The 24240-nt window shown below is 38.6% G+C and overlaps 1 protein-coding gene and 1 long non-coding RNA gene across 2 annotated transcripts in view; one reads left to right on the top strand and one right to left on the bottom strand.

Moving 5' to 3' along the window:
• Positions 1-2067: 2067 nt before the first annotated feature.
• Positions 2068-13558, bottom strand: LOC126753374 (brain-specific homeobox protein). The gene is made up of 4 exons (XM_050464769.1): positions 12870-13558; positions 7774-8183; positions 7252-7554; positions 2068-2879 (listed from the first exon to the last, which is right to left on the bottom strand). Exons 1-4 carry the CDS (start codon positions 13280-13282, stop codon positions 2296-2298), a joined length of 1710 nt encoding a protein of 569 aa, XP_050320726.1. The 5' UTR covers positions 13283-13558; the 3' UTR covers positions 2068-2295.
• Positions 13559-15153: 1595 nt separating this feature from the next.
• The window catches only part of LOC126753406 (uncharacterized), a 66490-nt gene continuing 57403 nt past the window's right edge, over positions 15154-24240 (top strand). Inside the window, exon 1 of the long non-coding RNA XR_007666133.1 lies at positions 15154-15275. This is a non-coding gene — a long non-coding RNA (uncharacterized LOC126753406). The remainder of the gene's footprint in view (positions 15276-24240) is intronic.

Below are 24240 nucleotides of genomic sequence, written 5' to 3'. Positions count from 1 at the left end.
AATCAGAGCTTATAATAGGATGCAACTTTTATGAAATTTTGAAAAGTAAAAGTAAATATATATATACAAGTATGCACATGTAAATTATTATATATTCTGTTAAGATATTATTTATAAATCTCTAGATTTGTATATATATTAAGATCAGGTGTTGGAGGCTAATTAGTTTACATTTTATTTAACCATCGACACAATCGTTTTGTGGTTATATTTCACTAGATACGATAAAAAAAACGATTTAAGGATCAATAAATTGAAATTTTTTTCCATGTACGAGTTGATTTTTTAAAATAGTTCGGACCGCTTCTATCCATGACAGAGGTGGGGATATCAGCGATATCAGATGTAGTCATTGTTAAATTAATGAATTCAATTTGCTGTTGTTTTAAGGTTGCAGGTCCCTGGTTCTCACTTCATTCAACATTCAGAGGAATTATGTAATATTAGAGTTAGTCACGTTTGCAGATTTGAGATGCTTAATCACGTTTTACAACGGACATCTCGTGATATTTTATAGGTTATGTTGCGTCATAGGTTTGACCCCAATCAAAGGATTTCACTTTTGCAATGTTTGTCCTTTGCTTTACTCAGGAATCTAATAGTGGAGCACTATATCCTCTTAGATCGATGAAGCGTTTTGAACTTATCAAAAATTTGTTCATTCGGTTAATATAAATCATAGCTGGAGTCACCGAAGTTGAGTTCATCGACTGGGAAATAGAGAAGAAAGTTCCAACGCGCTTTTCTCCAAATAGCTTCGGCAAAGTACATCCGACAAAGTATTTAGTGCATTTTTTGGAACAGTGTCCAGTCAGAGCACCTACAATTGCAGTAAGATTGACTTTGCTAAGAGCAAGTAGTTTCGAGGATCTCCAACGGTGCACTGTGGTCCAGAAGGATTTCGCAGCTGCACAAGTTCTGGTTTTTGAGCGTTTGCCGAGCTTAGTAGAGATCCACAAGATCCGCTAGAACCCAAGACGACATCGGAAAACCGACTCGTTTCCAATCGGTTGAAGTTGTGTAAGGGTGCCTTTTCTAGCTAGCTGATCGGCTTTTCAGTTTCCAGCGATTCCGCTGTGCCCGGGCTCTCATATAAAATGGAAGAATTGCTAACTCCTTGACTAATTTTGAGCGCATAGCCAGCGACTTCAAAGCAAGTATAGTCGATCGGCTATCGAATTGAATGCACACCTCTTTGAAGGAACTTCAGAGCAGTACTGAACACTCCTAACTTGATGGCACTCCTTGACTACTTTTGAGCGTACAGCCAGCGACCTCAAAGCCAATATAGCCGATAGCTCCTACTCTCCCTTGAGAGAAAACTTACTGCGCCCCTTTTACAACAATTTCTTCGCCCACAGCACACAAATTTGTCGTAGGTGTGTAAGTCGAGAAGAAACCGCCAAGGAGAAGGTCTTACGATACAGTGATCTCGGTAGTTTGTAAGGAAAGAATTGCAAATTTCGGTGTGTCAATGTGCGGTGCTCTCATATATCTAGCTTTCTTAAGTCTAATATCAGCCTTTGTCGCAAAGCACTTGGTAACTATATCTCTATTTTTGGTACATCATAAATGCCGATGAGAGCCGCGCTTTGAACACGCTCCAACTGCTTACCCAGTGCGGTTTTAGTTGCGCCCCCAATCAAACAACAGTAAGATAAAACATTGTTGGATTAACTACAGTTTCATCACCTTTGTTGAAATGTCACACATCTTCGCAATTTCTCGTATAACGGTCGATGCCTTCCTTACCTTCTCCTCAATCTTTTGGCTTCCTATCAAGGATAAACCCCAAGTACTTCACTTTGTCCACCAGTTGAGGAATAGAGGCTACCAACGAGGGGAGAGTAACTTCAGGTGTTTTGTGCCTCCTAGTAAAACAAACTTGTTCAGTTTTATTTGGATTTATGGCTGATCCATTTCTATATGCTCACTTGGTTAACATATTTAGGTGCCCTCAAGTGAGATCGTAAACGGTGTTTAGGCAATTCATGGTGGAAAAGCAGTTGGACCGATTGTTTTGCAAATGGCTTCGCCACTTCTTCTGAGATTAGATTGATAAAAAGAATACTAGCGAGGTCTTCACCCTCGAGTTCGAATTTTAACTTTATGTATTTTATTTTTATTCTAAAACTTATAGTGTTCTTTCGTACATCAATTATTTACAGGATTTAGGAAAAAATATTATACTTTCCTATTTAAATTCTAGAAGTGGAAGTTCAAACTTGTGTTCTTTTCAAAATTAAATTACATTTCTCCCTCTCACATCCGTTACTATATACTATATTACGCACATTATGTCAGGTGATAGAGCTTCGTATCGCCGACAATATCCACGTCGCTGCCGTCATCATCCTCCTCCTCGTCATCATCCACATCCGAGTAATCGTCCGTGGAGTAATCATGTTGCAGAAAGCCCATTGCATTCTCCAACTGACCACCTGAAATATTGCGCAACATTTGTAAATGTTGCTGATGCGACGCAACATTGTGACCGCCATGCAACAGTTGGGAATGCGTGCCGCCACCACCCAGCGAGTCGCTGCCATTATTACAAGTATTAGTGTTGCCACGTAATTGCAAGTGTGTTGGAAGTGTCTGCGCGTGTGGGTGTATACTTTGTTGTGAATGCGTTGCGTGTTGCTGTTGTTGTTGCTGTTCGCGCGCATAAGCCTGCGCGGCAAATGCCTTTTCAACGCCATTTATATTGTCCGCGCCATTATTACTGTTACTCGAGCTCTGTTGCATGTGGTTGTTGTTGTTAATGTTGTTGGTGTGGCTACTGGCATTTGTTAGCGTCGCATTATTGCTGCTCTTTGCACTGTGACTGTGACTGCTGCTGCTGCCGCTGCCGTCCGAACGTGAAAAGTCAACGGGTTCTGCGAATGGAATGCCAAACAAAAGATAAAGAAACAATTTTAACATTATTGTTGCAGTTGTAGAGAAAGTTTTTCATTGTACTTCCTTGGAGTTTTCGTAAATGAAATTATGTGAAATATTGTCAATTTAATTGGCTGCAGCAGTGCAACGTTGTTGGACAAGAAAAGTTTTGTTGAGTTTCCAAAGTACCAAGACAGTTTTCTTAAGTTTTTGTGGTATTTTTTTCCCCCTTTTTCTACATTGGAAAGGCAAGTGTAAGAACTTGAAGTTTCTTCGTTTGACCGCTATGAACGTGCTGCCATACCGTTCAACCATATTCGATTAAATTATGAAATTGTTTTTGGAAATTTGAGAAGCTTTTAAGACGTTTTGAATAGGAGATGGTGTCAAATTAGTACTAAACGACATATGGTTCGTAAATACTTTTAATATATTTAAGAAAACGAAAAAGGGCAAGATTGAAATATATAAGGTCCCTATTTAAAATCCCACTCGTCTCATATCAGTTGTTAATATAGGTGTAGTAAGAAAAAAATTCCAAAATCTCAAATAAATATCTTTAATACTCTGTACACTAGAGGCCCGCTAATCCGGACATGGCCTAATCCGGATTCCACTGTGGATTCCTTGTAATCCGGACAGACATTCTCTATCCGTATTCTCTAATCCGGATCACATGTTTATTATTCACTACATTCGCTTTTATGCTTTATTGGTTTAAGTTTTTTTTTTTTTTTTTGGAACAAGTGTATTATTTGTTATAATAAACAAACAGAAATTTATAAATATTTTTTCCTAATACATAGTTCTGATATGTCTTTGGTAATCCGGATTACCTTATATTCCGGATAGGGGTCGGTTTTAAATGATCCGGATTAGCGGGCCTCAACTGTATCTCTCAATGTGTGAGTGCGTTCGGATTGCGCTATATGGCGTTGGAAAACAACACTCGTTATGTTTTTACATGAGTAAGGGAAACCTTTTCCACTTTAGTCGGGTTCGAGATCAACCACAACCGGAGCCCGGCCGCAGTGCGACTCCACACTGAATTGAATTTTCAATTCTAACTGCTTTTAAGTTTAAACCAGAACCACCACGAATCTCCCCAAAGTGCCAAACTTAATGATTGGAACGAACTCCAAGGGCTAACTGCTCCCCGTGGTACAAAATTTAAGTCTCCGGTCAGAATTTGTAGCTTCTGCTACTACCAGTTGAGCAGCCATCAAACTTAATGACTGGTGACATTTGTCGCTTGAACTTCAAATGTCTTTTCATTAGAAGGAATCTTATTTAAAGTCTATAATATCAGTTCAAGCTATTTCTGACAAGATAATGCTGAAATTTCGAGGCCAATAAAATAACAGACATAGTCTTACGACAAGCATACCTTACCGCAGGTAAACTCTACCCCTGCCCGCAAGGGTAATGACCTTAGAAAAATAGGATTTTCTAATAAAATATTTTCTCAGACATTTGTGTGATTGCTTGACTCTGAATTGTTTGAGAACGCGTCAAAGATGAACACCAACAAAGAGCAAATACACCGTAGTTTACAGTTTTTTTCCATAAAGTCGAAAGTCGATAAAGTCGGCTTGCCGAAAATGCGAATAGTGTTTGTGGTTCTGATACTGTGAGAGCCAATCAAGCGCAAATTTGGTTCCGTCAATTCAATTCTGGTAATTTCAACGAAAGATGCAAAACGCTCTTGAAAACTAATTGTCGATAAAAAAAATGTAAATCTTCGAGTCTAACCGTCATGTGAGCACTATTCCCATTGCCCGGAACCTAAACATTTCACAGAAAACCGTTTGGAACCAATAAAACAAGGCTGAATACAAAAATACTTCGATGTGTGGGTGTCACATGAGTTAACGTAGGAAAACATTATGGACCATATGTAAGTCACTGAATCGCAACAAAATGAACATATCAAAGGTCAGTCACTTATGATAACGTCAAGCAAAAACAGATGTGGTTGAATCGCGACGTAACGGTGCAAGGTGTGGACAAGCCAGCATTGACTGTCAGGAAGGGTTTGTTATATGTTTGATGGAATTGAGAGAGAAGTACCTGCTATGAGCTGCTCGCCTACGGCCGAACTCTTACTTCAGACTTGTATTATCAACAATTGGACCGTCTGAAGCAGCAACTTCCCAGAAGCAGTCAGCTTTGGCCAATAGGAAATAAGATTGTGTTGTATCAGAACAACGCAAGATGACGTCAGCAGTGGTTCGATAGAACTCTATGAGATTTATAACCATTTAAACTTTGGATCTCTTCCTTATAAAATACGGATGATGAAATGGTCGACAATTTACTACAATGCCACAAAAAAGATGATTTCAACATACGATCACATTTTATTTGGCGTCCTGAATTTGAAGTGTTTTAGCGATTTAAAGCTCACCCGAATAACTGGCCAGTTCAAAGAGCAACCAGTATATATTCAAAGGATGGAGCCATGTGTAGAAATTCACGCAAGTGAGGCAAGTTCTCTGAGCGCCATTCACTTGGGAGTAGCCAAAAATGATTCTTTTATATATGTATGTATCTTCTGGGTAGACGAAAAATACCACTCAGGGTTGTGCGCTGGGCTTGGGACCCGCCACGTAAAAAACACTCCCAATGAAAAGAAGAAAGCAGCCTCTGATGAGCGACATACTTTGGATAGCACGAACAGGGCTGCCTTTATGTCGCTATGTCTGAACTTGGTATCTTCGCAAAACCAATACGACTGTGTAAACCCACATTGAGCAATACCAAAAGCTCCGACAGGATTGGGAAGGACCTCTCCGAGCCGTTCGATGCCAATTGAGGTTTCAGACGAGGCGACGCCGTATTGAGCGAATTCTTCAACCTACTCCTGGAGAAAATAATTCGAGCTGCAGATCTGAGTAGTGAGGCTACAATCTTCTACAAGAGTGCACAACTGCTGGCGTACGCCGATGACATCGATATCGTTGGCCATAACAGCCTCGCCGAAGTAAATGGGTCTGGTAGTGAATCTGGGCAAGGCGAAATATCTCGTGTCATATAGACATAGTTCAGCGAATTAAGAGATGGGTACGCTGGCTGCGTTAAGTCGTCCGAATGGATCAAAACACTACTGCTCTGAAGGTATTCGACGCAGTGTCCGCCCGGGGAAGCAGAAGAAGAGGAAAAACTTCACTCCGTCGAAAAAAACCAGGTGGAGAAGGACCTGGCTACAATTGGCGCCAAACAGTGAAAAGGACGACTGCGCCCTCTCGTAAATTCGGCTATAACCGCGTAAAGTCTTCGCCAATAAAAAAGAAGAAGATAAATTTGATAACTTTCAGATTTTGAAGGCAAAGTAACAACAAATAAAAAAGGGAAGAAAATATTGAAAAGTCTAAATTAACGCCCTTCAAGCAGAAGTGGAATATGAGAAAACGGTGGCGGGCATGTCACTTCTCTTGACGAACTACTGTCAAATTAGTCAAAGTTAAAATCAACTATTATTATGGTCCAATCGGAACTCGAAATTGAAAACCAAAATCTATCCTCGTAAGTCGTAACCACTTGGGAACATTTCAAATTGCTTGAGTTCTTTAAAGGATTATTGGCGTTTTAATCCGAACTTGTGATACCGACTGTCCGGCGATCTTCAACCAAAGCGTGCTATATCGTTCGATTTTTCGAATTTTTGAGATCGGAAGAAGAGAAACTTTTAATAAACACCATAATTGTTACGATAAGGCAAAATGTTAAAATTTTAAATCTCATATTCCCGAAGACAAAAGTTCAAAATTCAGTCCATACGCCATAAGCATTATGCAGAAGTTCTATAAAGTCCTTAATAAGTAGCTTTGACAGACGGCAGCGTTAATCCGGATTAACTGCGCACTTAATCTGATCCAAATTTGTAGGTGACAAACGGCAGCTATGCGAGTTTGAAACTTTCGTAAACGTCATTTTTATAATATTATTAATGAAAATGGATAGAAGATAAACATTGCGGTTGTTAGCTGACCAATTTTTACAAAAACATTTTTTATTACAAAAACATATCAATACGTTGTTTTTAAAACTGCATCATAGCATAACATCATGCAAATTTTAAAAACAACTGTTAGTGTTTTTTATTTTTTATTACAGTAGATTAAAATTGGCCGTTTTTAACCATGTTGCAAACGAAAATGCAGCTAACTCTCTAAAATTTTGAGGATTAAATGGGAGTTAGCAACGGAGTTATCTTCACTAATTCCTGAATTAATCCGGATTAATGCAGTTAACGCTGCCGTCCGTCAATGCTATAAGTATAAGAGACTACTAGATCTACTTGTGTATGAAACGCTTTTAACAATACTGGGTTTCTATCTACACCCAACAAAAGTTTATTAAAGTACTCACCATTAGTATTGTCTCGCCGTCTCAGCTGTTTCTTATGCTTCATGCGACGATTCTGAAACCATGTCTTCACTTGTGTCTCACTTAGACCCAAAGCGGTTGCCAACTCCACACGTTCCGGCGTCGAAAGATATCTTTGAGCTTCGAAACGCTTCTCCAGCCCTGATAATTGTGGATCGCTGAAGACCGTGCGCGCTTTGCGGCGACGACAGTGACGCAACGCGTTCACCCCCATACCTAAGCCTAAAGCCAGTTCAGGCACACAACCGGCGCCGCCAAAGAGGTGTCCACCACCGAAAAGACTTGCTGGAAAAATGAAACATTTTCCGATATACATATTGATAAATAGGGTGCATGTGTTTATTTTTTGTATTTAAGTTGCATAATTGAATTTCGTTCGGTCAAACACCCGAAAAAGTTTGGTGTCTCTAATTTGTGTAGAGATTTTTCAAACTGACAGCTACTATTTATTTGCATGCGGTGTTAATTATATTATTGGCATGTGTGTTTTGCCTGCAAACTTACCCTGCGAAAGAAAATAAGGGTCCACTGATTTGTAGGCACCCGACGATGGTGACAAGTAGCCGAGCGTCATCTGCAAGAAACCATGGTCACTGTATGCCGCACTTGGGTACAACACCGAAGCTGGATGTGGATGTTGTGGCGGTGGCGGCGGTAGTGATGGAGGTGGTGGTGGCGGTGCTGCAGACACTTGTTGTGCTGCTTGCGGTAAATAGTTGCTTGTCGGTGGACTAATTTGATGTGTTGGCACCGGTGCTGTGGTGTTGTTGGTGTTGCTGTTGTTGTTGCCTTGATTTCCATGCGTTGCATTGGTTAATATGGTTGGCGATGGCAGTGAAGCGGACGAAGCGGATGATATAGAAGACGGTGCGGTCAAAGCTCCGGACAAATTAGCACGTTCGCTCTGTTTGAAGCTGTAACGAGGGAAGTGAGAGAAACAAAATTTGAGCTGCTATTGTGGCATTATTAATTTTTAACTATTTATTTATTAAATGAATGGATGTGCATGGTTGGTTGACAATCAAGTTCGCGAATTAAGTTTTGTGAAGATAATTTCTCAAACAAAAAAGTTTCCGATATTTGATTTGATAGTTTTTTGGAAAAATTCATAGAGAAGTGATGAGAAAAATAGGATAGAACCAAAACAGACTATTTATCCATTGATCTAAGCGCGAAGAATACAGTCCTTGGTTCACTCAGAAGACGCTAAAGCATAGTGGCGAAAATATTATGGTCTGGCATAGTGTAGGTCCGGTCGTAAGAATCAACAGAACAATGGACAATTTTGAGTCCTTACTTTTTTTTAAGCGAACCACATGGAACAATGTGCTTTCGACTTCATGCCAATCAAATGGAAATTTATGAAATATACGAATATTGAAAATCTTAAAGATTGAATTCGAGATTGACACCGTAAAGGTTATTTTAAAAAATATGGAAAATCTCTCGTCTGACGTTTAAAAGCTGTCAGTTTGTATAACGGTTATATGATAATGCCAGACCAGGTCTGGCAGTGAACGAAGGCAAGACGAAATATCTCCGGTCATAAAACAAACAGTCGTTGCACACGCGACTTGGCTCTCACGTCACTGTTGACAGTCATAACTTTGAAGTTGTAGATAATTTCGTCTATCTTGGAACCAGCGTAAACACCACCAACAATGTCAGCCTGGAAATCCAACGCAGGATAACTCTTGCCAACAGGTGCTACTTCGGGCTGAGTAGGCAATTGAGAAGCAAAACCCTCTCTCCACGAACTCTATAAGTCACTCATTATTCCCGTCACTCATTATTCCCGTTCTGCTATATGGTGCAGAGGCCTGGACAACTGATGAGTCGACGTTGCGAGTTTTCGAGAGAAAAGTTCTGCGAAAGATTTATGGTCTTTTGCGCATTGGCCACGGCGAAAATCGCATTCGATGGAACGATGAGCTGTGTGAGATATATGACGACATTGACATATTTAGTTCAGCGAATTAAAAGACAGCGGCTACGCTGGCTAGGACATGTTGTCCGAATGGACGAAAACACTCCAGCTCTGAAAGTATCCGACGCTGTACCCGCCGGGGGAAGCAGAGGAAGAGGAAGACCACCATTCCGTTGGAGAGTGGAGAGGTACCTGGCTTCGCTTGGAATATCCAATTGGCGCCACGTAGCGAAAAGAAGAAACAACTGGCGCGCTGTTGTTAACTCGGCTATAATCGCGTAAGCGGTGTCTACGCCAGTAAAGAAGAAGAAGATATAATAATGTGGTCCGGTCTAAAGAATATGTTCGGAGTTTACAGCGAAGAAAAAGATATGTTAAAATATAAAAAAAAGGTTTTCATACAAGAACTTGCTTTTGATCGTTCGGTTTATATGGTAGTTATGTATGTATATACTATAGTGGTCCGATATCGGAGGAAATGGATGAATCGACTATGGTCGTCACGTTTATAGGGTCTCCAAAGTTTCCTTCTGGGTACTAAACTCTTCAAATCAAAGCAGATAAGTTCGAAATTCTCAACTAGTTTATAAAAAAGAATTTGTTAACTTAATATTCTTCGTGGATTTCGAAGATTCCTCGGAAATGGGAAAAAAGTAAGATATATGTGACCTGGGAGGGGGCTTTTTTTCTGGGAAAAGCTGTTAAAAATATCATTCTAAGCCCCAGTTTCGTAGACCAGGTCATATTCTTCTTCTTCTCCTTTTTAGAATCTAACATCACATAATTTATTTCGACTTCGGTGCTTCAACTGTATTCAACTGCTTTTTCTTAGCGTTTCCATCTAAATCTTCACATTTTTTTTACTTCGCTTATCTTTCCGATTATGACTATTATTTAAGTATCGAATTTGCCAAGTTCTTTTTGCAAAAAACTCTTTGGACCCATAGCTACTTGTTACTAATGAACTTGGACTTTGTGCCGTTCGTGACATTGGTTACTTAGTACTAACGAACTACCCAGACTCTGTGTCTTAGAAACATAAGTTTCACAGCTTGGCTTCACTTTTTATCCACATTTATGGACTTGAACTAAGAATTTAGTAATATTTGTGCAGCTTTTTGATGGATACATACCACAATTATTTCTTTCGGCGTCGATTTGATGTCTAACAGTTACTTGTGTGCGGTCGAGCTTGCCATTGACCACTTCAAAAAGCTTTGAAACAATTTGGAAGCTACTCGCATATTGTCTTTCATAAATTCTTTTCACGTCGCTAGTAAAATCTAAATTTTTCACTCCCTGTCGCGGACTATTACAAAATAACCTACTTCTACGGATATACATAACTACAAATTTGGAAACAAACAAGATTTAAATCCAACATGCTCTCGGCTTTGGATGTATGCTATATTAGCATACCGTCTTTTATTTATCCTAACACATTTTTCTAAGAATTTAGACTTACATTTTCCCTATTATTCTATAGCTTTTTGTTTAATAAATACTTCTTCCCTAGGTGAGGTTAAGTTAGTCTGGTAGGTCAACGAGCCACGCATAGAGCAGTTTTGGTCCTTTGCGAAACCAGTTGGAGTTCAGTTATTAGGCCCATGCCGAATAGATATCCTTTAGGATGAATACGCTTGACGCGAATTTTAACAGATTCTGTGGCCTCACTATCGATCCCTCTTCAGTGTATCACACCCTGGCGACCACAGATGCTCCATTGTGAATTTATGTTGAGGTTTACCACTGTTTGCGCAAGCTTTACATATTGGAGTTTATGAACTAGCTCAACGACTTCACATAGGCTCGGATTCTGCTCAATTATGTCCATTTACCAGATATAAATCTGAAAATTTTGTTTTTGATGCGGAATTTTCTTCGACCAATTAGCGATCGGACAGAAAAGTGGTGCCACAAAAAAATTTATGAAATGAAAGTATTTTCTCTGAGTCTTTGAATACCAAATATGTATTGCAATAACTCAAGGTCTGTTGCTTTCTATGTTCTTTATAAGTTATAAAATCTACTTTTCAGGCCTATACAGTTTTTTGGAGTGAAAAATTACGTTTGGTCTTCCTTAGAAAATATTTTTTTAAGGTTTTCCGTGCAGATTTTGATCACAAACTGACTTTATTTCATCTGATGGTTGAATTGATCAGAATAGAATTTTATTGAGGTTTGCACTGCGATCTAAGATCTATTGTGCCCTATCCTCTGTCGCATCTATACGCAAAGGACATGTTGGTAACAACCTCATTAAATTTTCTATGCTTATCAAGCTAAATCTAGAGTCACAACCCTAATTTGAAATACCGTTGGCATAATATATAACATGGAAGAGAATACAATACTCTGTCGGCATTTGTGTAAAGGTCTTTCACTGAACTGTTTCCACAGGATATTATCGAGACTATCAATACAACTTTCTTAATTTAACGATCTAATGAATTCTTAATGACATGTTCAGCCATCTTATAATGATGGATGCAAAATATAGTATTCATAGCAATCAGATACGTGAAGCACGCAAGAAAACGACAATCTTCAGGGTCAAGTCTAGCAAAGAAACCCAAATTTGGTATTTTAATTAACGAAATTATCTCTCAGAGAGATAAAAACCTTTAGTTCTTTGACTAAAATATTATATAAGGTTGTCAAAAAAGTCTTGCGGTATTTTTATTGAATTTTTTTTTATTGAAATTGAAATGAATTTTTGATGATACATGGATTACCCAGCTCATTCTTTCGATGCTACGATTACTGCGATTGATAAGACAACCAGGGAATTCGTAAAAGGCTTTTCAGAAACGCCAGCTAAGTTTTGAAGGGTTTATTATTTTTCGTGCATTAGGAATCGCAATGGAACCGATGAATAATTGATCTTCGAGAGTTCTATTGCCAGAGCGAAAACGTTGAAACCATCGTTGTGCGATGGAAATGGAAACTGTATCGGGTTCTAAACTGAAATTTTAATGGCGGCTTAAGATGCATTTTTGAACCTTTATCGAGACTGTAAAATATGCCGTATTTTTAAACTTTTTTTGCTCCAAGTTTGCGACGTTTATTTTTTCACGAACGATTTTTCAAAGAAACGACAATCAATCATAAACATATTAGCGCGTGAAATGAGCTTTCCAAAAAGATTAGCATATGAGAAGGTGGAACACCAGCGCCATTCTCTGGACAGACTCCTAAGATTATTTCCAAATCGAAGAACTGGTAATTTAAACCGTTTGAAATGATCGGTAAGGCAACCAAAGAATTCTTAAACGGCTTTTCAGAGACGCCATCAAAGTTTTGAAGGATTAATTTTTTTTCTCGCGAACGGAATTGAAATAGAACCGAGAAATAATTGAGCAGAGTTCTGAGTGGCGCACAAACCTCATTTTCCTAATAGGTTCCTATGATTATTTCGAACTTGGAGAGAAGCCCCTTTGTTGGGAATTTGAGGCATTTAAAAAGATCGGCAATGCAACTTTTTCGAAAACTTAAAAAAAAAACACTTCAGGGAGACTCCAAACTTAGGATAACGCAATTTCTGAAAGGTGACGTCTACGATTCTATAATACAACTCAACCCTGAAAAGCTTGTAAAATTAAAGCAAACCAAATTTGTAAAAGGTCCGACGGTAAATTGAAATATTCTAATGTTGCTTGCACTGAAAGTTTACCGTTGTTGCGTCACCAGTCGTGTATATTCCTCGTTGTCATCCAATGCATGTATGGGGGAATGTTTTTGATGGTGTTGCTGTTGTTGCGACGGTTGTTGCTGCCGCAATTTGTCACTATCACAATTACTTTTGGCACATTTTCCAATTGCCGTTTTCACTTTACTGTTGCTGTTGTGGTTATTAATATTGTTGTTGTGATTATTACTAGTATTATTATTGTTGTTGTTATTTAAATTTTGACACAAAATATGTTCGATGGAGAACGGTGTCTTTGCGGTGACAATTGTAGCGGATTGCTGCTTATTGCCAGCGCCGCCGACGGTACTATGACTAACGGCACCCGCACTATTGGCGGCGGACACAAGCGAATGCGGCGGCGAAGCTGTCACGCGCTCACTAACTTGTATGGACATTTTTTGGAATTTCTTTTATAGTAAGTTTTTAATAATTCTACAATTTTTAATAATTGTTAACTTTTTGATTAATATTTTACAATGCGCGTTTGTAGTAGCAACACTGTTAAACTTCAGAAATCCACTTTCGACAGGTTGACAGTCGCGCGTACCGCATTCGTCGACAGTTGAGCGCGTTTTGTCCGTTCAATCACCGCACAACAACCGTAAATCACTCTAATCTACGACATTGACTTGCATTATGGTGTTGCCGTTGCAGCCATTGCACCCACCACCAGCAAGCATCCGTGCAGCATTAAGAGTCGTATGTATCGGAAACAACCCTTCCCCGACGTCTTGATTTATGCGCTTATGTGCTTTTACGAGTAAATCACCATGCAAATTGCTGTCTCCAAGGCACAACTCAAACTCTACATAGCCACCTTAGTCCACTAGCGGTTGTTAGTAGCATCATGCATAACAACAATCACAGTAACAAACGTGAAACCACCCCACTTGCTGTGTGCGCTCTATCCGACTGCTTGAACACACCCACTCAGCACTACCAATGCGTCAACGCGCCAACGCTTCGGCCGTGTCAACATATATTCGTCCTTTATTTGGCATCCTTGTCGCACTGTGTCATGCCATTGCACTGCATTCGATTTTCTCGTTTAGTCACATTGCTATACCGCATTTTCCCCATTCAGTTTACAAGTAATTTTCTCAAATTAACAAGGAAATTTAGCCTTAACTGGGCTATTATTATTTTTTTCCACGTACATACATAGATTCATGTGTATATGTGAGAACTTATGGGATCTCTTCTGCGTTCTGACATTGTATGTATATTGGAATCAATTTGAGTAATAGGGCAACCCATATGAAGGAATCTGGCTCAAATACACGGTTTAAAATTATAAAATAATTCCTCAATTTTCGAAGATAGTTTCCAAAACTGAAATATTTTCTTCGAATAACTAAATTGAACTTATTGAGATCGGTTTGGTTAGGTCGTAGTGTTGATCCAAATTCGATAGATCTCACTTGGGTAAACCATAAACTCTTAAAAGTGAAATACGAGATCCTCTTAGATCGCCAAATGTTTTGAGCTTATCATGCTGGTAAAAACCAAACCCAGCGACTTTCCTGGATTCGCCAAAGGTGTGTCTACCAATATAATTCAATTTCAGTATAGGCGGCTACGGTGGCTAGGTCATGTTGTCCGGATGGACGAAAACACTCCAGCTCTGAAAGTATTCGACGCTTTACCCGCCGGGGGAAGCAGAGGAAGAGGAAAACTCCGTTGGAAGGTAGAGAAGGATAATATCAATCTAGCGAAAAGAAGAAACGACTGGCGCGCTGTTGACAATAGAATAGAAGAGAAAGTGACGCCTTTATCCGCACAGCTTTGGAAGAGACCGTTCAAGGAAATATTTAGTGACCCTATTGGACATTGTTCAGTCAGAATATCCACAATTACGACGACATTGACTTGTCTAAGTGTAAGTAGTTCCGAGAGCCAACTGTCCCAATTCAATATGTGACACAACGTAGGTGTTGTTTGCAAATAGCTAAACCAGTTTTTCTTTAATAATGACACTAAAAGTTCGTCCCGGACATATAACCCAAAAAATCCTTGTTCTTTGTTGAAAATCTATATTTCATTTCTGTGAATATCCTTGCCTTTTGCGGGTTGCCTTTAATCGGAGCTAAAGCTTTAATGAGCTTATTATATCCAGTGCTAAATTAAAACTGTCATTTCTACCAAATCGGGCTAGAATAATACACTTCCTCGAAAAAAACAGAAAATTTAGCTCACTCCTTAAAGTTCGACGTCATATATATATGTATATATATAATATCTATATATGTGACCTGGTCTACGAAAAGGGAGCTAACGTGCGAAAACTAGTTTTCTGGGAAACGCTGTTAAAAATAATCATCAGTTTCTCGTTATCTCATTAATTGTTCTCCTTTTTTTTGACACCTAAGCCCCCTTTCCGTAGACCAGGTCACATATATATATGTATAAAATCTTGTATCTACTTGTTACTCTAAATGTCTCCTAATAAAACCTACATAATTGAATTGAGTGACATCTTCTTCTTGATTGGCGTAGACAACACTTACGCGGTTATAGCCGAGTATACGCAGTGCCCCGGTCGTTTCTTCTTTTCGCTGCCTGGTGCCACTTGAAGATTCCAAGTGTAGCCAGGTCCTTCTCCACTTCGTCTTTCCAACGGAGCGGAGGGCTTCCTCTTCCTTTTCTTCCCCCGGCGGGTACTGCGTCGAATACTCTCAGGGCTGGAGTGTTTTCGTCCATTCGAACAACATGATCTAGCCAGCGTAGCCGCTGTCTTTTAATTCGCTGAACTATGTCAATGTCGTCGCACATCTCTTACAGCTCATCGTTCCATCGAATGCGATATTCGCCTTTGCCAATACGCAAAGGACCATAAATCTTCAGCAGAGTCTTTCTTTCGAAAACTCGTAAAGTTTACTCATCAGATGTTGTCATCGTATATGCCCCTGTATCATATAGCAGGACGGGAGTAATGAGTGACTTATAGAGTTTAATTTTTGTTCGTCGAGAAAGGACTTTATTTCTCAATTGCCTGTTGGTAAGAGTTATTCTGCGTTGGATTTCGAGGCTGACATTGTTGTTGCTGTTAATACTGGTTCCAAGATAGCCGAAATCATTTACGACTTCGAAGTTATATCTGTCAGCAGTGACGTGGAAGCTAAGTCGGGAGTGCAACGTCTGTTTTTTGTTGACAGGAGATATTTCGTCTTGCCTTCGTTCATTACCAGACCCATTTGCTTTGCTTACTTATCCAGACTGGAGAAAGCAGAATTCACGGCGCGGATGTTGAGGCCAATGATATCAATATCATCAGCATACGCCTTCTTATAGAAGATTGAGCATGTTCAATTAGAGCACCCTTTATAAATGATCAGCTTGGTGAATTGAGTCGATTTAGCCTGATCCGTCTGTATATACGCGAAATAGTCCATCAGTTTTTGAGATAACGACCTGAAATTTAGCACACATCCGTTTTTTACGAAAAAAACTGCTCATTTGTGGGAACCAACTATATCGCACTAATATATGAGTACTTGTATTTGACCAGATATTTTTTTGCGAAATTGGGCACACGTTATTGTTGAAGACATCGATACAATGTTCGAACATATTGTTCAGCTTGGACCACTAGAGCATATACCTGCCATACAAATTGACCGATATCGTCTCGAAATTTGGCAAATATTATTGTTCAAGGCAATCTTCGAACATATTGTTCAGTTCGGACCACTTAAGCTGCTATACGAACTGATAGTTCCAAATCAAGATATTTATTTTTTTTATCGAAGTAGCCAAAGTTAACGTTTTTTTCTTGTTTTATATTAAACTTAGAATTACGGTTAATAAATAATCGAATCTTTAACAAGTATCCTGTGTATATTTTCAGAATCCTGATTTGAGAGGTCACCATTATCTTCAAGACGGTTTTGAATGTTTTGAGTTCTTTCAGGCTCATTAAAAACAATCCTTTTCTCAACACACATTCCTAAGAGTGAAACCGCCGCGTCGACTTGTTTCCTGAAACTTCTACTCGATAGCTTAGCCTTGAGAATTTGTCGACACACTCATAGCTTTGGTAGAGCATCAGCTTTCCTATATGCTATGCGCCATCATATCATTGCTGCTCGCGCTTCGCTTTAACTGGGTGGTGATTTGGATAACGAACAATTTCATATACATACATACATACATACCTTCGTACAATACCGTGGATACCGTTGATTAAGACAATCAGAATCAATATGTGCGTATTGATTGGCGTCCCAATGCGTTTCCACCTGCGTCTCAAAGCATTGTGCAAATATAATAGGCACACACATACATACATATGCAAGTGGAAATTCATATGCATGTGTGTGTATGTGTGGACATAGTTGCTGCGTCTTCTATCGTCATCATTAATTCACAATTATAAATTAATTACAATAATTGTGGCATTTAATGAATTTAATGTACGCATTGACAACGCAACAGAAACGTTAATTATGGTGAAATTGATGCAAAATGGCTGCCAGCTGCTAGCTGTTCGGTAGCTGCGCTGTGTTGGCGGCGTTGTCATGCCGAGCGCTCCAAGAGCTGCGCGGCACGACGCCATAGCGTCGTATTTTTGTGCGAACGACTTCAATCAATTGTGTACATAGCGGTTGGCGCACATGCGTTTATGTATATGTACATATGTGTGTGTGAATTTTTTCAGATAAATGAAAAACGCCAACTATTTTCGCAGTTTTTTCGCCGCTTTTTCCTACACACATACAAATTTACGTGATATTCCGTTTAATTACGCTTCGTTATGCATATCCTTGCGCCGTGTTTTTGCTGTTGTTGTGCCATAATTGCCACAGATTGTGCTTTAATTGCAAACTTTTTTTGTACGCTACTTTTTTCTAGAATAACATTGTTTTTGTGCAAAGCAAAATGTTACAGTATGCTGTGGTCAAATATTAACTGTCATTTAAATGATTAAATGAGCAGAGAATTACGCTTCAAACTCGTATGTGGCGAGTAAGGAATTTACCAGTTAAATTGGGTGATTTAAATGGGTTAATTAAGCCAAAATCAGTGTGCTTTTCGTCTAAGGTGTTATAAACTATTATTTCTGAGTATAATATGTTGAAGAAGGCGTTCCGGAAAGTACTCACATTATTGATTTATATCGAAATAAAGAATAAATAATAAATAATAGAGAATAAAAAGTAAAAAAAAATATATAAAATATGCACCAAATTTAACTCACAAACGAAAAGTGTTGAGCAAGTCTTCAATTTAGGTATATTTTAAAATAGAGTTGCCACCTTTACCAAAAAAAAACTTTTAAATTTTAAAATATTTGCTAAAGCAGTTTAAATACACTTCTCTAAAATGTCCTAAAAATTTGTTTAAAAACATTTATATTTTGAAATAGTGTTGCCACTTTTCAAAAAAAATAAAATATTAGCATCCCTTAAAAATATTCACTTAAGCGGCATTCGAAAATTATTGAAGTAGTCTTAAATTTAAATATTTTTTGAAAAAGAGTTGCCATCTATATAAAAATAAAAATTATGAATTATTATTTAGAAAATTGTTAAATGGTGGACAATACGCCTTGATGAAACTGCGCTCCACACAGCTGCTCGTTCTGAGTGCAGTACCTCGTGGATTATTTCTGGGTTTGACTCACTCCATATACGGCAATTTTGCTACTTTACATTTCCTTTTAGATCAAATTCGGCCTCCTCACACATAAACAGGCAATTTATCAAGTTGTCTTCCTTGGAAATTTCAATCATTATTTGGCAAAATTTCAGCCGAGTAGACAAATATAGAGAACATTGTGCGGAAACAGCTTTAAGCCATCATAAATTATCTTATCGACGGTCATAAGTCTGCTAACTTCAAGTTTCGCTGATAAGTTGCGAGCCGAAAATCTTGGATTTGTCGGAATTGACGATGCAACGATCGCGATTGTTTCTTGAACACGAACATACGGATCTCGATGATACGGTCTTCTTGCGATACTTCGCGATTCGGCAAACATGTTTACCAACCACATAACGGTCCATCTACTAGGGTGCAGCAAAAATCCCGTCTGAATTCCCTTTGGGCGAAAACAACGGACTGCAAATCATGTTACCGCTGTACTATCCAATCCTTTTCGATATCCGAAGCATAAGTTTTTAAAAAGCTTCAATAGTAACCAGACAAATAAAAAAAAGGAAAGTAAAGAAGGGCTAAGTTCGTTCGAAGATTTTATGCTCTCGAAATTTGAAAAGATTAAATATTGCAAAACTTCATACATACCTGATTTTCTACCAGAAAGAGATCATTTCTGAATTTCATGAAATTTCTTACATATTGACAGAGAGATGCGGTGTAAAGTCGCTCGGAAATTCGAAAATATTTACATACACTGTATATCACCTGCACAAAATAATAATTCCGTATCTCAATGTAGTACTTCTTCTTCTTCTTAATTGGCGTAGACACCGCTTACGCGATTATAGCCGAGTTAACAACAGCGCGCCAGTCGTTTCTTCTTTTCACTACGTGGCGCTAATTAGAAGTGGCTTTCTCCACTTGGTCCTTCCAACGGAGGAGAGGTCTTCCTCTTCCTCTGCTTCCCCGGCGGGTACTGCGTCGAATACTTTCAAAGCTGGAGTGTTTTCGTCCATTCGGACAACATAACCTAGCCAGCGTAGCCGCTGTTTTTTAATTCGCTGAACTATGACAATGTCGTCGTATATCTCGTACAGCTCATCGTTCCATCAAATGCGATATTCGCCGTGGCCAACGCGCAAAGGACCATAAATCTTTCGCAGAACTTTTCTCTCGAAAACTCGCAACGTCGACTCATCAGTTGTTGTCATCGTCCAAGCCTCTGCACCATATAGCAGGACGGGAATAATGAGTGACTTATAGAGTTTGGTTTTTGTTCGTCGAGAGAGGACTTTAAGTCCGAAGTAGCACCTGAGTTGCAAGAGTTATCCTGCGTTGGATTTCCAGGCTGGCATTGTTGGTGGTGTTTACACTGGTTCCCAAATATACGAAACTATCTACAACTTCTAAGCAATGTAGTACTTAGTTGTGGCAATTTATGAGTTTTCGTTTAATAGCGCTTTGTGGGCGTGGCAATGGTCCGATTCCTTCCATCTGCCATACCAACCTCCCTTGAGTGCCAGGTAACTTATGCGTATGTAGCATGTTTCAGCATGATTTCTCAAGTTTTACACACGGACGAACGGGCAAATCGTCACTCGGACCGGAACTCGCCTCGTAATCTGGATCGTTTATATACATATGTAACCTTATATCAGTATTGATTAATTTTAGGTGATACAATCAAACGTTTATTGAACAAAAGTGCTGAAAACGCTTTTAATTTAAGCAAGTTTTGGAGTAAAGTTGCCACCTAATAAACAAATATTGTGCGTGGAGAACAAAGAAAATATCATCAGCATTCAATCCAAAAAGTTGGGATGCGAATTACCTTCAGAACTCCTTATAATGTACAGTTATTATCGAGTTGTTATAGGCTCAAGATGCCCAAAAATTATAATGAAAAATTACAATCTCCATATATCCATATAAGAAAGAGTTTATTGCAATGTAAAGCCTCAACGTTATATGTAGATCAACCTTTCGAGGTTCCCTAGTTTTTTAAAGAAAATAACAGAAACTTAAAATTTAAGGGGAATGTTTATTATCACTCGATAGAACATTCTGTGGCATTTATTTTCTGAAAATTACCTTTTTCGAATGTTGCCGCGTTTCAGATGGTACGTCCGTTGAGATTTTCGATGATTCATTCGTGCATTTCGACTGGTAACTGGCGTATGACACGCGTGATAGACTTTAGATTTCAGATATCCCCACAGGAAAAAGTTTAACGGTGTGATATCACACGATCTTGGTAGCCAAACGGGTGGCCCAACACGTGAAATTATCTATTCACCGACATGCCAGGTCTGGAATCTCTTCAGTTTGCTCTTTGTCCACAATGCGGCAATTTTACTTGTTTACATACCCCCTGAGCCAAAAATGGGTCTCATCGCTGAACAAAATTAGGCTCGAAAACTTCGGATATTCTTGGAACTTTTCAAGAGCCCATAGAGCGAAGCGCTGTCGCATGGGAATTTCGAGCGGCTTTAGTTCTTGCACAAACTGTATTTTCTACGCTTTCAATTTAAGATCTCGACGTAAAATGCGGCAAGTCGTTCCATAGATCAGCTAGAGTTACTGCGAACGGCGCCAAAATGACTCTACACGGTCTTCGTGTACACACTCTCAGTTACGGCTGCTTTATTTTCTTTACGGGGTGCTGGACGTGGTCTATTCGGTCGAATATTATCCGATAATGCATGTTGGGTCTCAAGATAGGTGATAATAATAATAATAATAATATTGCACTCAGTAAGCCGATTATGTTGACCATAAGTTGAGTGAAGCACGCGAAACACATTCTTTATAGAATGTAAATTTTCGTAATAAAGTTAACCAAACAATACTGAACAAAAATAACATGACAGCTTAACAAGATTCACACGCGAACTGTTAAAGAAAGATTATTAAAAAGGTACCTCTACTTGGAGCACCAGTTATAATTAAAAGGTGACACTCGTTTTTATACTCTTGTAATCAGTTGCTACAGATTATTATAGTTTTCTTCACCTAACGGTTGTACGTATCACCTAAACCTAATCGAGATAGATAGAGAGATAGATTGGAGGATGGAATCATGTCTAGAAGTTCACGCAAGTGAGGAAAGTTCTCTGATCGCCATTCACTTGGGAGCGGCCAGAAACGATTATTTTGCACATGGCTCAAGTAGCTCACTACTTCCGGTTTTTGACCGAGTATCCTCAGGGCAGCCTAAGAACATCCGTTCCAAGGCGAGCTAAAGTGAGAAGGCGAAACATCCCCTACATAGGGTTGTGCGCTGGGTTTGGGACCCGCCACGTAAAAAAACACCCCCTGTGAATAGCTATAACCAGCCTCGGATGAGAGACCCCCCTTTTGAGGGTTATATATATAGGTTGTCAAAATAGTCTTGCGGTATTTTCGCTAGTTGAAAGCGCGTAGTTCTAGTCGCATCGGGTCATGCTATACCTTTTTAGAAAGCTCATTTCACGCGCTAACACGTGTTTGATTGATTGTCATTTCTTTTAAGTCGTTCGTGAGTTATAGCGTCGCAAACATGGAGCAAAATAAAGAGAAAATACGGCATATTTTACAGTACTACTACGATAAAGGCAAAAATGCATCTCAAGCCGCCAATAAAACTTGTGCAGTTTATGGACCCGATACAGTTTCCATTTCCACCGCACAACGATGGTTTCAACGTTTTCGTTCTGTTGTAGAGGTGGTCGAAGATGCGCCACGCTCCGGAAGGCCTGTCGTCGAAAATTGCGATAAAATCACTGAATTGGTCGAAAGAGACCGGCATTGTAGCAGCCGTAGCATCGGTCAAGAGCTGGGCATGAGTCATCAAAAATTCATTTCAATTTCAATTAAAAAAAAAAATTCAATAAAAATACCGCAAGACTTTTTTGACAACCCATTATTATATACAGCCGTTGACAGTTAATTAGAAACGCTACCTTTTTTGTGGGTGACTGATGAGTATAATGATAAAAAATTTTAATATACCGTTATTTATATTCCTAAAAGTCTTGCATTGCTCGTATTAATCTATTTGCTAATAAATTCCCTCTGTTTTGTAGTTCTGAAGTTAAAATTCTTTTATTTTTTCCCCAAATTGTAAAAGCGTTACGATATAGAAGGTGAATTAAGTGCGACAGCTAATTAGAAACAGTTGTTTAAAGAACTAAAATTCCTCAAGGTGTTAATTTTTATTAATAATATTATTGATTTCTGCTAAGGGTGTGTTTCAAAGTTGTGGTTTAAAATATATTTAAATGCATTATTCAAGTTTTTTAATGAGTAAACGCTCCCCGCCCTATACATTTTTGACCTACGTCAGTCTGGAAAGACGTACAAACAAATTTCGAATCCGGTCAAATGCTCAAAAGAAATTGTTTTCAATGCCCCCAAGCATATAAAGAATTTTAAAACTATTGCCAACGTTGCACGCGAAGAAAAAACCCGAAAAACTTCAACAGAAATATACCGCAGCATTACTACCATCTCCCGAGGAGACCCAAAAAAAAGTTCCACTGACATTCCACATAAAATTCAAGACGAATATAATGTCCAAATATTCAAGAAAACAATTGCCCGGCGTTTAGTCGAATTTGGATTTCACGGCAGAACAGCACGCATGAAACCACTTCTAACTAAAATTCAAAGGAAACAATGTGTAGACTTTACCAACGCTTATTGATCTTGGACAACAAATAAATGGAAGTATGCTGTTTGGAGCGATTTAACAAAATAAATCGCATAGATCCTGATGGTCGAAGGTATGTCTGCCGACCAATCTAACAAGAATTTGATCCTCGCTATGTTTCACACGTAGTGAGGCATGGCGGAGGATCAATCATAGTGTGGGAATTGTTTTCATGGGTTGGTGTAGGTCCGCTCCATATGATTGATGGATTCTGCCATGGACTAAGGACAATTTGCCTGTTATATGGAAATTCCAACAAAATAACAATCCAAATCACATGGCAAAGTCAACACAAAAGTTTTTTGTTGAAAATTCCATGAATGTTTTGGAGTGGCCTGAAGAGAACACATCTCTGTTGATGTCAAAAAAGTTGTAGGTATCAAAAATATCACAAATATGAATGTCCTTTTTGATGAAATTAGGACGGCATGGCAAGCAATACTAGTGGTGTGCTGTCAGAGTCTTATAATGTCAATGCGCAGTGGATGTGAAGCAGTATTAGAGTAAAAGGGTTAAGCAACAAAATACTAACTGAAAGTAAGCAATATTTTTTAATAGCAGTATTTTTTGCTGATAAAAAATTTTCGTTTCTAATTAGTTGTCGCACTCAAATCGTTGATTCAACACATTTTTGTTAAAATCTTAAAAAAAAAACGGATTTTTAATTAAAATTTTTACTATTAGAGTTTAAGTTTAATGTAAGTTTCAATAAAATTAGTGGAAAAACTGCAAAAATAAATGATTTATTCGAAAATAATTTCATTTACTTCAATAACTCGCGTTTCTAATTAGCTGTCAACGGCTGTATGTACCATATAATGATTTTCGTTTTTCCTACAAACTTCATGTGTCTGTTAGTATAGGTGCTTTATATAGCTTATTTGTATATATAAAATTGCCTGGATTTCGATCCTCAGGTTGACGTTTTACACCACAAAGTATTTTCCAGGCTTTGATATTTGTAAGTTGCAAGAGTATAAAATGTTCGGTTAAACCCGAACTTAGCCCTTCCTTACTTGTTCTTTTTGTCATTGTCCGATTAAATATCGAAACTAAAAATAAAAT

The sequence above is a fragment of the Bactrocera neohumeralis genome, chromosome 3, assembly GCF_024586455.1.
Source record: "Bactrocera neohumeralis isolate Rockhampton chromosome 3, APGP_CSIRO_Bneo_wtdbg2-racon-allhic-juicebox.fasta_v2, whole genome shotgun sequence".
Taxonomy (NCBI): Eukaryota; Metazoa; Arthropoda; class Insecta; order Diptera; family Tephritidae; genus Bactrocera; species Bactrocera neohumeralis.
This window is presented reverse-complemented; position numbering and strand designations above follow the sequence as displayed.

Bases quoted from the DNA above. Each gene is read 5' to 3' on its own strand.
- LOC126753374 (XM_050464769.1), bottom strand. From the start codon at position 13,282: ATGTCCATACAAGTTAGTGAGCGCGTGACAGCTTCGCCGCCGCATTCG. The intron at 8,184-12,869 runs GTAAACTTTCAG...CCCTCGTTACAG, and splicing joins CGACTGGTGACGCAACAACG to CTTCAAACAGAGCGAACGTG. The intron at 2,880-7,251 runs GTGAGTACTTTA...TTCCATTCGCAG, and splicing joins ACGGCGAGACAATACTAATG to AACCCGTTGACTTTTCACGT.